We start from the raw sequence: 12561 nt of genomic DNA, 5'->3' as shown, positions 1-12561 counted from the left end.
CAGTTTTTGAACTTGATTTTGATGCCTTTTAGTGCTTCTGCTGCTTTTTGTTTCACCTCTTCTACATTGGCAAAAACGTTTACCTTTGAGGTGCTTTTTTCATCAAATGAAAACAAAAAAAAATGTTGCTCAAGGCAAGATTGGGTGAATAGGGAGAGGGGGGCACAGAAGTCATGCCATTTTTGGTCAAAAACTGCTGAACACTCAGTGAGTGTGGGCAGGTGTGCTGTGAATCACCCATCATGAAATGAGCAAATGCCTTGAAAGATCTTCAAAAAAATTTCACTGAAGCTGAATGCAGCCTCTCACAACAACACCAGCTAGTACACTGATACAGATGGGTTCGTAGAACACTCATCTAGTGGGGGAAATCTGAACTACAAAGGGCCCACCCTCCAGAAGAAAATTCCATTTTTAGGGAGTCCCCCTTGTATGCCTGCTTCTTTGTTTTTTATTTTTAGGATTGCTTTCCTTTCCCTTAAAAGGACAGGGTAACTATTTGATTAAAATATTTTTTTTCCTGCTTTCTGGGGTCTATGAATGAATTAAGTAAAGAGACCTGGTAAATAAATGTAAAATTTGTGACAGAAAATTCTACAGATAATTAAAAAGTGATTTGAGTAGTTATTCTATAGTCTGTTCATACAAATTTTAATCCTAAAAGATTACTTATATGTAAATGAAGACTACCAACTAATATGCTAATAGAATGATGAGAACCCATATGGAACAGCAAATTTTTGAGCTGGAAAGGACTGTTATCTAGTCCAAAAGTTTAGGACAAAAAATAAATGAACTTAGTGTCTCAGTAATCTGGGTATGAAAACATATGGCATTCATTAACGTGCTTGTGTTTACCAGCTCCGAGACTTAGTTCAGTGAGCTGCAAGGCAGTGCTGGAGAAAATTCACTTCAAATTTATGCTCCAAGGGGAATAGTTCTATACATTTTTCCCTAATTTTCCAGGCCACAGATTATATACATAAACACAGTTAGGTTTATGGTGAAAAGAAATGGGTTCATAAAATAACAGTGTTTAGGCTGCTGGATCTTGAACACAGATAGAAGAGAAAAGAACCAAGTACTTTGTTGGAATAGAGTAGAAATTGAAAAGGGCTGATATAATTAAAGTGAAATAATAAGAAACAAGTATAACTTAAGAGTTTGTAATCTACTGTTTGTTGATAAATGTTAAAAGTAAAAAGAGTACTACTGCTGTAGAGTCTTAGCTTAAGTTTGAGAAATTAAAACTGTTTTACACAGTTTTTAAAGCTTCATATATCCTGATATTCTAACTGGCCCTTCCAAATACTTTTAGGTATCCAAAGTAAGAAATATAAGAACCACATGAGATTGTGTTTCTTCTGAATCTTCAAATGAAGATTATAACTTCAGTCAGCTCGATTGTATTGTTATGGGTATATCTGTGTATTCCTGTTCTATCACTTTGATAAAGCAAGTTTAAACTGATAGTCTTAGGAACACTAGCCTGAGACCTTTACAGTGAACCACAGATATGGCAAGCCCAGTAAGTCATGTGACTATATTGATGAACCAGTACAACCAATCCTCCTATTGGGGATGAGGAATAACAAAATAAATAAATAAAAAATATGCACTCCAAAATACTTAGTTGCTTTTGCACTCACCTCTAAGGGTTTTATATTCAGTCGTCCCATGTTATTCAATGAGGTACGTCTTTCTTTCTTTATCCTTTCAACGCTAGTACTGCCTAACGAAGAGTAACTTCTCCCACCTATTGATGCTCTTCTTACTTCTGCTATGCTATGTCCAGTGTTTCTTAAACACTCCATTTGAAGTTTCTCAAGAGGTTGAGTTTTTACAGAAATTACTGCTAAGTGGTCTGAAATAATGTCTGGATCTACTTTGATTGGCTTAGTCCCAATATGTGGAACTATTTTAATTGGCATATCTCCCCCAATTGAACTTTGATCTGACTCTTCTTTCTCAATGTCAGTCATCTTAAAAGCATGTTCTTGTGCCTTTTCAACAATTCTATGAATATCTAGATCACCAAAGAGATCAGCATTTGAATTCTTTGAGCCACCTGTATCTGATGGAAAGTTTGAAACTTCATTAATGATTAAACTAGCCACTTTTTTAGGGAAGACTCTGTTTGTACCTTTTATATCATAGTAAAGGTCTTTATGGGTTCCAGATTGATGTAGCACATTACTATAAACAGAGTCAATAACCTGAGAAATCATTTCTACACTTTCTGGATTTAAAAACTCTTCTTCAGGATCAGCAGCAACAAGACTAATATTACTTTTGGAAATTTCAGCTGTTACAGATTTTGTCAGTTGAGATGCAATTTTATTTAACTCAGGCTTTGATAAGTTTTTTGCATCTTTGCTTGAGGTACCTGGCAACCTTATTATTTTAGCTAAGAATAAGGCCAAGGCTTCTTCCAAAAATGCAGCATCTAACACAGAACCTTTTTCGGATGGAAACTTTTCCTGGGACTTAAATTCGTCAACAATTTTGACCACTTTTTCCATAATTTTGACAGCTTCCAGAACTAATTCTGAACTTGATACCTCTTCATTTACTTGAGATTGAAATTCAGACTTGGAAATTTCCTTCACCATTAGAAAACCTATTATATCTGAGAGGACATTGCTCTTTCCCATTAAATCTTTGTATATGCAAGTATGTGAGCCAGAAAGGTTTAAAACACTGGTATAAACAGAATTAACTACTCGTTCAATAGTTGCATTGTCAGCTAAAGTTACAGTAGGAGATTCCTTGGCTGGTGGTGTAAGTTTAATCTTATTTTTTGAGATAAATCCTTGTATTGAATTTAATATTTTTGAGGCTATGTTTTGCATTTCAGTTTCTAGGGATTTGTTTCTTTCCTTATCCACTTTTGGAAACATAGATAAAAGTTTTGATAAAAATTTTACAGCAATTTCTTCTATTATGTCATAAGGTAGTATATGAGCATGGGATGGTTGAGACTGGGGAGCGTCAGTGGTTTGCATAACGTCTTTAAGAATATTTTCAACAATACCGTCAACTTCTGCACACTGATGTGGAGTCAGCTCTCCAGAAAAATAGTTCTGCAACTGATTACCAGCCACTTCTCGTAGGACTAAATCAACTATGGTTTCTGAAAGGATTCTGCATCCACTTGCTACACAACTTTGTATAATCTCTGGTGATCCAAACTGTGACAAGAGATTTTTATAAATAGAATGAACTACTAATTGAATAATTTCATCATCATTAGGATGTAAGGATTCCACATATTGAATAATCATATCTTCATCTTTGGAGATCTCTTTTGTGACTGTACTTAATAACTTCACTTGAAGGAAATCAAGTTCTGTGAGCCAGTTGCACTCAGATGTTTCTGCTTTGGTTTTGGATACTATGGAGAAAATTTTAGATAAAAGAGCAGAAATCACATTCTCTAAAAATTCATGAGGCAGCATGATGGTATATGGTGATGATGTTTGACATTCTTTGCTAGCTGTTTGAGCCACCCTTTGGACCTTCTTAACAACATCCTTAGATTCCAGTGGCAAACATGCTGAAGCTGGAACCTCATCACAAAATATCAAATTAAGTTGATGTTCAAAAATTTCATTTATCACTGCACTAGTCAGCCTTCTTGCTAAAATTTTCCCGTTACTCTTTATATTCTTACAAATGGAATCTTGAGATCTATATTCCTTCAAAATATTGCACAGAGAGGAGTGAACAACTTTGTTAACCAATGTTTTATCAGTTGCTGGTGTTTCACCTGAGAAAGATATGTTATTAAGAGGAATTTTTTTAGTCCCTTTATGCATATGTGACATTTTGTTCACAGTTATTTTCTTAATGTTAGATGATGTTTCATCTGCAGTTGATTCTTTATGCTTGTGAGGAACTTTAGGAACTGCTGACACTTTAGCTACAGCTGGGAAAAACTCATTTTCCTTATCTGGCCTAAATACCTTAATTTGAGCCTCTGAAAACTCCTTTAACAGTGAATCAATAAGCTTCATAGCTGTGTCATAGAGTTCAGCTTGACTTTGACCATCACTTACATTTTGATGCTTATCACACGTTTGTGTTTCTGGTGAGGCAGAAAAGATCAATTTGTTAACCATTTCGATGATAACATCTTCTAAAAATTTAGCAGGAAAAATTCCAGGTTTACTTTTTGCTGGGCCCTGAGGCCTCTTTGGTTTACTAGATTCATTTTCAATCACCTTAACTTTCCGTTTCTCTTTTTCTCTCTCTTGTTTTTTCTCTCTTTCACTCTCTCTCTCTTTCTCTTTTTCCTTTTCCTTCTTATTGACAGGGAGATTTTCATTAACTGAGAGGGATACATCCTTTATTGAAGGAGACTGTGCAAAATCCTCGCTACCCTCTTCAATTACAGAAAATGTATCACTTAAAGGACTTTGAAGATTTGAATTATCTACTGATTCTTGAGAACAACCTATTTTAAAGACATTGTCATATATATTTTCAGTGATATTTTGAACATGTTCATAATCTGAGTACTGTTTCTCATTTATATCTATTAGAGGTGGATTGTCTTTTATCTCCTCAATGTTTAGCTTTTGGGTTACTGTTTTCTCAGTTTTTTCTGTTGTGGTTTCTGCCTTTCTCTCTTTGGATGTCAAAGATGGCTGAAAAGGCTTGTCTTCTTTTTTAAATAATTTTTTTCTTGTTTTGCCAATCTTCTTTTCATTGTTTATTTCAAAATCTGGTTCAAGTATTTCCTCCTTACATTCTGTATCATCAGTGGCTGCTAGAATTTGTGTGTGTACCTCATTACCTTGCCTCTCTTTGTCTTTTGAAGCTGATTTGTGTTTCTTCTCAGTTTCATCATTTTTAAGTGTTACCTTCACATCTGGCTTGTGAATATCTTTACTTTTCACACTAGTTGTTGGAGATGTAATTTTTAATACATTTCCAGTATGTTTTTTAATTGAAATTGCCATTTTATTTTCATTCTCTTTCTTTTTATTTGCCACACCTGCAGCTGACCCTGAATACAGATTAACAGTGCTGTATTTCATAGTTCTAGTTATAGAGGTAACTTTTGGATCTTGAATATTGCCTTTTTTTACAGATGTCTCCTCAGTTCGGAAACCTTTCTTTCCACTCATTTCACCTCTATCTGTTTCCGAAGTGTCCAACAAGTTTTTCTGGACTGAGGCTGGAGAAGTGTGTTTATATGGCTGCTCTGAAAAAGTAAGTTGGTTTCCTTTTACCTGTCTGTTCTTCTGTGTAGAGGTTTCCTGTGGTAGGTGTTGAACCCTTTGTGTAATGTTCTCTGGATTTAGAAATGAAAAGAAGGTAGATGACCAGTCTCCTGAAAAAAGTGGTTTAATCTTGAAAGCAGAGATTGCCGTTTGGGCTAAAGAGGCAATCTTTTCTATTACACTGTAACTTTTATTGTCCTTCTGAATGTCATTAGACTCGTACTTTCCTATGAATTGATCATACACAAAATTGGACACCTTATCAACTGTCTCTTTATCAATTGGTGGAAAAGCAAGCATTTCTTCAGCATTTGGTAGAACTTTAATTTCACTTTTCCTAAATTCTCCTATCAGAGAGTTTGCAAATTTTATACCCAAGCCCACAATATCTGCCTCTGGCATTTCTTTTTTCTCAGAATCTCTAGTAATACATGGAAGAGGATAAAATTTGTGAACAAGGTCAACAATTACATCTTCCAGAAATTTAGCTGAATATAGGGAAGTCTGTGTCTTCTCTTCACCAGGTTTCTTAAGTACAGAGACATGGTCATAATCACTATGAGAAAATTCTTCACCATGTAAAAATGGGTGCAGATGATGATCCATGATTTTCTTTATAATGAAATGAGCTATTTTACTGAGGAATGAGCCTCCTTTTTTGTCTGTATCTTTTTGCACTTCATCTTGAAATTCCGATTTTTTCAAGATATTATTACATATAGAGTCAACCAAATTCTCAGTCATTTCTAATTGCATACTTTCTGCATTCTCTTCGGCTATGGCAACACAGATTTCATGTTCAGAAATTTCTTTGATAATTTCATCAGTCAGTTTTGAAGCTGCATCCACAAACTCATGATCTGGTGAAACATCTTCCTCTTTTAATTCGTTTTCAGTGTCAGTTGAAGGGAAGAAATGCACTAGAAGCTTGTGAATTATATCTTCTAAAAGAGAGCAAGGAAGCACAGTAATACATGATGGGAAGGTGTGACTATCCTTCAAGATGACATTTAGCACTTTCTTTGTAATATTATCAGCTTGAGGGAAAGAATAGGAAGAAGACACTAATTCTCCTGAAACTAATGATTGCACCTGATAATCATAAATTTCTTCTAGTAACAAATGATATATTTTTCTTCCAAAACAATTAGTGTCACTTTGTATAGCTCTATATACTTGAATCAGAGACTTATATTCATCTAATATTTTTTCATAAATTTGGTTGACTGTTTTTTGAACCATTTCTTTATATCTTTCTGAAAAACACATGTCACTATTGAAATAATCTGCAACTAAAATCTCTGATGTGGTGAACTCCAGAACAATTGATTTTACTAATGTTGTAACAATGCCAGTAATTTGGACTTTTACTGTATCTGGGTTTTCAGTGGCAAAAACATTATGTGAGAATGCATAAAGGAGTTTACATAAAAGTTCAGAAATTACTTCCTCTAAAAAGACAGCTGAGTTCACAATGAAAGATAACTCTCTTTGTTTGGGATCAATTGCTTTTTGTTTATTATTTTGATCAAGTTCAGCCAAAATGAAAGTTTTATCTCCAGATAAAAATGACTGAAGATGATGGTTAAATATTTCTTTTATTATAAAACTTGCTATTTTTGAAACAGGTATGTTACTTATGTCTTTTTTATCTCTTGTAAGAGACTGGTAGCAATTTGAATATGAAAGATCAGCATAAATAGAATCAACCATACACTGGATATCTTTCTCTGAAATCATACTTTGTTTTTCATTGCCATGTTTAATAATACATATTGCATGTTTTGAAATTATTGATATAATTTCATTTATCAGTTTTATGATGGCATTACTTAAGTCTGATTGAGAAGTATCTGTACATTCTGCACTGGAGGCCAATGGACTCACTTGAGATATAAGTTGAGTGACTATTTTTTCCAAATGAGTATGTGATAGCTTAGTTGTATATATTGTTGATGCCTGTCTTTGGAATCTTGACTTGGTAATGTCACGTTGAACTCTCTTTATCAAAACATTAACATTTAGTTTGGAGTGTGAATTAAAAGGAAGCTTTCCTATAATATTTGGATGAATTTGGAAATCAGAAATTTCGGCCAAGATGATTTTAGTTATCCTTGCAGCCAATGTCTTTGTGTCACTTAGGAAATCATTATTGGGCATTATTTCCATATCATATTCTTGCACGACTTTGCTGAACACCATGTCAATAATGTTTTTGACTATATCCCTCTCCACTGGAGGCAAACACAATTGTTCTTCTGCATTCTCTATAATGCTAACTTGGGCTTTTGAGAATTCCTCTGCTATCAAATGTATGAGTTTTTCAGCTTTATCATAAAGGTCACCTTCTGAATCTCTTACTGGTTTTGTTTGTACAATGCCCAACACCCTGTGGAATATTTTGTACAAAACTCCAGAGACCACATCTTCCAAAAAGGTTGAAGAATAAACACTGGCATAAAACCACTGCCTTGTCTCACTGTCAAGATATGTGTATGATGATGAAGACAATGACTTTCTATCTAGAAATGGCTGAAGATGTTGTTGACAAATATACTTAATGATAAAACCTGCTATTCTATCCATAAGAACATCATTACTGCCTGTGATATTTTGCTCAACTGATTCTTGAGACTCAGAGTTTTGTGAAATATTTTTGACTATTGAGTCAACAAGATGCTGAATATCATCTTCTGAATAAACAAACTTGGTTTCTCCTTCATCTTTTGAAAATTGAATTTCATGTTGAGAAATTTTCATCCTAATATCATTGATTAAATTTGAAGCAATTTTATTGAAATTCACTTTTGATCTATCTTTTAGAGTTTCTGTGTTCAGGACAATGTTAGATGTAGAAGGAAAGATTCTGGATAATAATACTCTGATCATGTCTTCTAAAAATTTGTATGGCAGCAAGGTGTTATATGGAGATAAACTCTGACTTGTCTTGGTAGATTTATTGATATTACCAATAATGTCCTGGATGATATTTTCAGCTGTGGAAATAGAACAGGCAGATGATGACAAATCCCCAGAAAACAGTGGATGAAGAAGGCAATCTGAAATAGCAGCTAAAATTAAATTGGTAATATTTTCCACAAAAATTTCACTGTCTTTAGACTCTTTATCAAACTCAGGGTCTAGCCCATGCTGTTTTAAAACATTTCTATAAACCGAGGTGACGAGTTCATCCACAATGTCTGTACCTACAGAGGGGTAAGACTGTTCTTTGCTATCACATAGAATATGAATTTTAGCTTTGTCAAAGTGGTTATTTATTGAATTCACAATTTTTTGTGTCATGTTTTCTAGCTCAATTTCAGTGTTATGCTTTGAACTGAAAATCCTTGATAAAAGTCTGGCAACAATTTCCCGAATGAAGATGTCAGGGTAAATACCTATGGGTGATGGCATCTTGAATCCATGTGACCCTATGACTTCACTGAGGACCTGTTTAACCATGTTTGATATTGCACCGAATGGAGAATTTGGACGAGGCAAACCTTCTTCACTCAAAAATGGTTCAAGATGATTTTCAATTATCTCTTGGATAATAAAACTAGCTATTTGGTCAATCATAGCTGGGCTTCTGCTGACTATACTTTTCTGTATTGAAACAAGAGAGTCAGACATTTGCATAATATTACTATAAACAGAATCCACCATCTTCTGTAGGTTTTTTCCTGTACATAGATGTTGATTATCATATATAGTGAACCAAATTTTATGTTTTGAAATGGCTGATATAACTTTATTCATTATACAGTTAGACATTTCATTAAAATCTGAACTCATGAAATATAATTTCCCTGAAGAAGAAGCCTTATTGGGTGGAGCAATGAGTTGAGGTAAAAGTCTTCGGATGATATCTTCTAAAAATAAGTGTGACAACCTTGTGCTATAGCATGTTGAAGACCTGAACTTGGAGGTGAATTCTCTCAGTTTATTTTGTAGTTTCTGCAGTATTATTTCAGCTTTGAGAGGGTAATATGAATTAGGTATGAGCTTTTCCCTGACACAAGATGGGAGCTGGTAGTCCAAAATCTCTAATAATATGCCATTAGTTATTTGTCCTGCTATTGAGGTATTGTCATATGCCAGATTATCACCCCAGGTCACTTTCCATGTATATTTATGTAAAACATCATAATAAACTGAGTTGACAATCCTACTAACAGTTTCTTTATGGACTGCTGGAAAACATAGCCTTTCTTCAGCATTCCGTAAAACAGTGACATGCGCATTATTAAACTCATTCACTACATTGTTGACAAATAATGTATTCATCTCATTAAGTCGTGTCTCAGTAATGTTTTCATTTTTGCCCCACAGTGAAGTAGAGAGATTAAAAAACAGTTCTGAAATTATTTCCTCCAAAAATGTGGCTGAATAAACTGTATTCATATCTCCCAGATATATCTTATTGTGGATGGCTATTGTATCCATATCCTTTGTTCCCTGTCTGTTAAGAGGTGATGCAGAAGAGGAATTTACTGGATAATTCTTGGCAAACGGTGCTTCTATTGTGGAGCTAGCCACACTGGGATTATTTAGGAATCCTGTCAAAGCACTCCCATCATAATTCATGAATCCTACAGAACCTGTACCTTGTCCTAATTCTGACCTTTTTGGTTTTATAAAACTAGACTGTATTTCTCTTGTTTCATACTTTAAGCGCTTGTTTGCAGTAGGTTGACTTTGGGGGAATTGCATACTGTGATATAGTTTGTCCATCAGTGATTTAACCAAACTGTGGGATATGATAGTGAGCACAGAGTCTGATGACAATAAATCTTGATCCATTTTTGCCAGATGTTCCCAAAGGTCTGAGATATAATCTCCTTGAAATTGTTCATAGTCCATTTTTCCCTTACAATAATCAAATTCTTCATCTTCTACATTTTGAAGTATTTTTAAAAGTTGACATTCGTCTGTTGATATTTCATCAGAAAAGGAGCCATTATCAAGAAAGACAGTGCTTGTGCATTTTTCCAGAAGTGTTCTAATAAGTTTCTCACACACAACATTAAGAAGAAAAAGTGATTTTGGAGTGAGCCCTAAGTTATTTCCAAGTATTCTATTACTTTGCTGATCATTTGAGGATGAGAAAATCTTTCTTGCTTTGTTATCAGAATCCATAGCCTCATGTGGGTGTTCCTCTGGAGAAAATAAGTCTAAAACAATATTGAAGACTTTATTGACTACTTCTTTGGATTCACAAGTTTCTAGGCTGCTAACTAGCCTGTCTAACTTATATGCAAGATAATTTAATTTATTTCTTTGAATGAGATGATCATTTTGCTGAGTAGATGTTTCCCAATCTCTGCAACTCATTTGTCTTTTCATGGTATTTGTTTTGTTGCAAATTGGCATACCATTGCTTCTAAGCATGGAAAATGATTCGTTTCTTCCATTGCTTTCAAAATGATGAGTTATTCCTATGTCTTTTGACAGTATATGAATCACTCCTATTAGGAGATCCTGAAAGAGATTATCAAAATCAGCAGCAGCTATTCCTGGGCAATAAATGTACTTTGTTTTTAAAGAACACATTTCCTGTGTAATGTCAGGCTCTATAATGTTACTATTAAAAAGAATATTAGTAATCATTTGAGAAATACTTAAAGCAAGTTCTCCAATAGAAATTGACCTGTTTTCAAACACTTGAGAATAAATTAAAATAATCTTGCTAAATCCTTCATTTTGGATTTCCCACGCTTTCTCTGTTTCTGTACCATCTTTGGTGTTATCAGAAATGCTTAAAATTAAATGGCAAATGACAGACTCAGTGAGATGTTCACAAAATTGATAAAGTGAAGAACCATTGTATATGCATCTTAGAGGCTGTTTCAATTCATATTTTTTCCTTGATAGTGTAGAAACAATAGACATCTCTCTGGACACTTAAAAAGAAAACACAAGCATTAGCATGCAGTAAGAGAAATACAGAAAATCCAATATATCAATAATTATTTACATATAAATCTCATCTTTGGAACAGTTCACTAAAGAAAAAAATATATAGTCAAGAAAAAATTGGTTTTTCCTTCTGATGTTTATTTTCCACCTTGTGGAATCTTAATTTTAGCCAGAAAGTTGATAAAAGAATCCTAAGGAATTCAAATTTCTAAGTCAAGTGCTGCCCTGCTTAGATGGTTATGGGGTCTAAGAATTTGGAAATTTTGGGGTAGAAAAATGATTTTCAAGCTGGGTTTTACATCTTAGAAGATCTGCAGTGATCTACAGAGACCTCACATAATTACATAAGAAATATTTTTAGTCAAAATATTTAATGCTATTCTATATATTACTTTTAGGAAACTAAGGAGTTGTGTTGCAACAACAACTTGAGTGAAATAAGTGTGCTAACTTTAGAAATGTAAGAGATAGATAACTATGTCAGTAGTACTTTAACCCCTAGGTTGCAGTTCTTCACAAACACGAAAGGCCAAACTAGCCAGACTTAGGATTCTCCTCTTTCTTCCATTCCACAGAATATTTACCGCAAATCATGTGCCCGATTGTGATGGCCAACTCCTTGGAGTGGCAACAAGAGCAACTCTTGTTTCTCAAAACTTCCTTGAACTTAATTGTCTATTATACCTCTGCATGTGGAATCAGGCAAGTCTTTATGGAGACAGGAGGCTTTTAGCTGAGCTTTGCCTGCTTCACAAGGTTTACCCGTATTGAGATGAAGGGAGTGAGGAATGAATATTCCACATGAAAGAAGGTACCTGAGTGAAACCGTTGGAAGGCCCTGGACGTGTCTGAGAATAGAGACTATTTGGCAAAAGAGCCAAATGTCAATAGGATGGAATCATGAATCCCCTTTTGTTAGTTTTTTTTTTTTGTTAAGTTCAATTAGGCTACACTTGGAGAAAATCTGTTTATGAACTTGCAGCTGCAGTCACACCACTGCCTGCCTTGAACACATGCTAGTTTTAAGAGTGGAAAATGACCTCTACCTGTAAGTGTTAGGACCGGTAGTAGTATATGCTCTCTCATTTGAATGTTGGGCAAGTGATTTATCTGGATTGGTAATGGAGCAACTAATTACTGGGAACTGGAGTTATTGATCCAGTTCAGGGCTATTATAGTATTATTAGATTCAATTTTATGGAATTGCCAATAATCAATAGGTTTGGACATAAAAAAATGGCTATTGTATGTGGTTCAACTTAACATATACCAACAAGCATCCTTAGAAAGGGAGTGAAAATAGAGTATTGCACATAAAATAAATTAAAGAATACTGCAATATAAACAAAATAAGGTGTGTAATACCACTGTTCTTATAAACTGTGAATAATAATGGCAAAGACTTCAGCTGTAC

General features: G+C 34.3%; 1 protein-coding gene across 1 annotated transcript in view; it reads right to left on the bottom strand.

Moving 5' to 3' along the window:
* Positions 1–12561, bottom strand: part of FSIP2 (fibrous sheath interacting protein 2) — a 77095-nt gene that overhangs the window by 13823 nt on the left and 50711 nt on the right. Inside the window, exon 18 of the mRNA XM_090287853.1 lies at positions 1650–11131. Within this exon, the coding sequence (XP_090143979.1) occupies positions 1650–11131 (9482 nt within the window). The remainder of the gene's footprint in view (positions 1–1649; positions 11132–12561) is intronic.

This window comes from Furipterus horrens, unplaced genomic scaffold (assembly GCF_987537825.1).
Source record: "Furipterus horrens unplaced genomic scaffold, mFurHor1.1.pri manual_scaffold_1, whole genome shotgun sequence".
Taxonomy (NCBI): Eukaryota; Metazoa; Chordata; class Mammalia; order Chiroptera; family Furipteridae; genus Furipterus; species Furipterus horrens.
The sequence above is the reverse complement of the archived record's forward strand: the minus strand, read 5'-3'. Positions and strand labels throughout refer to the sequence as shown.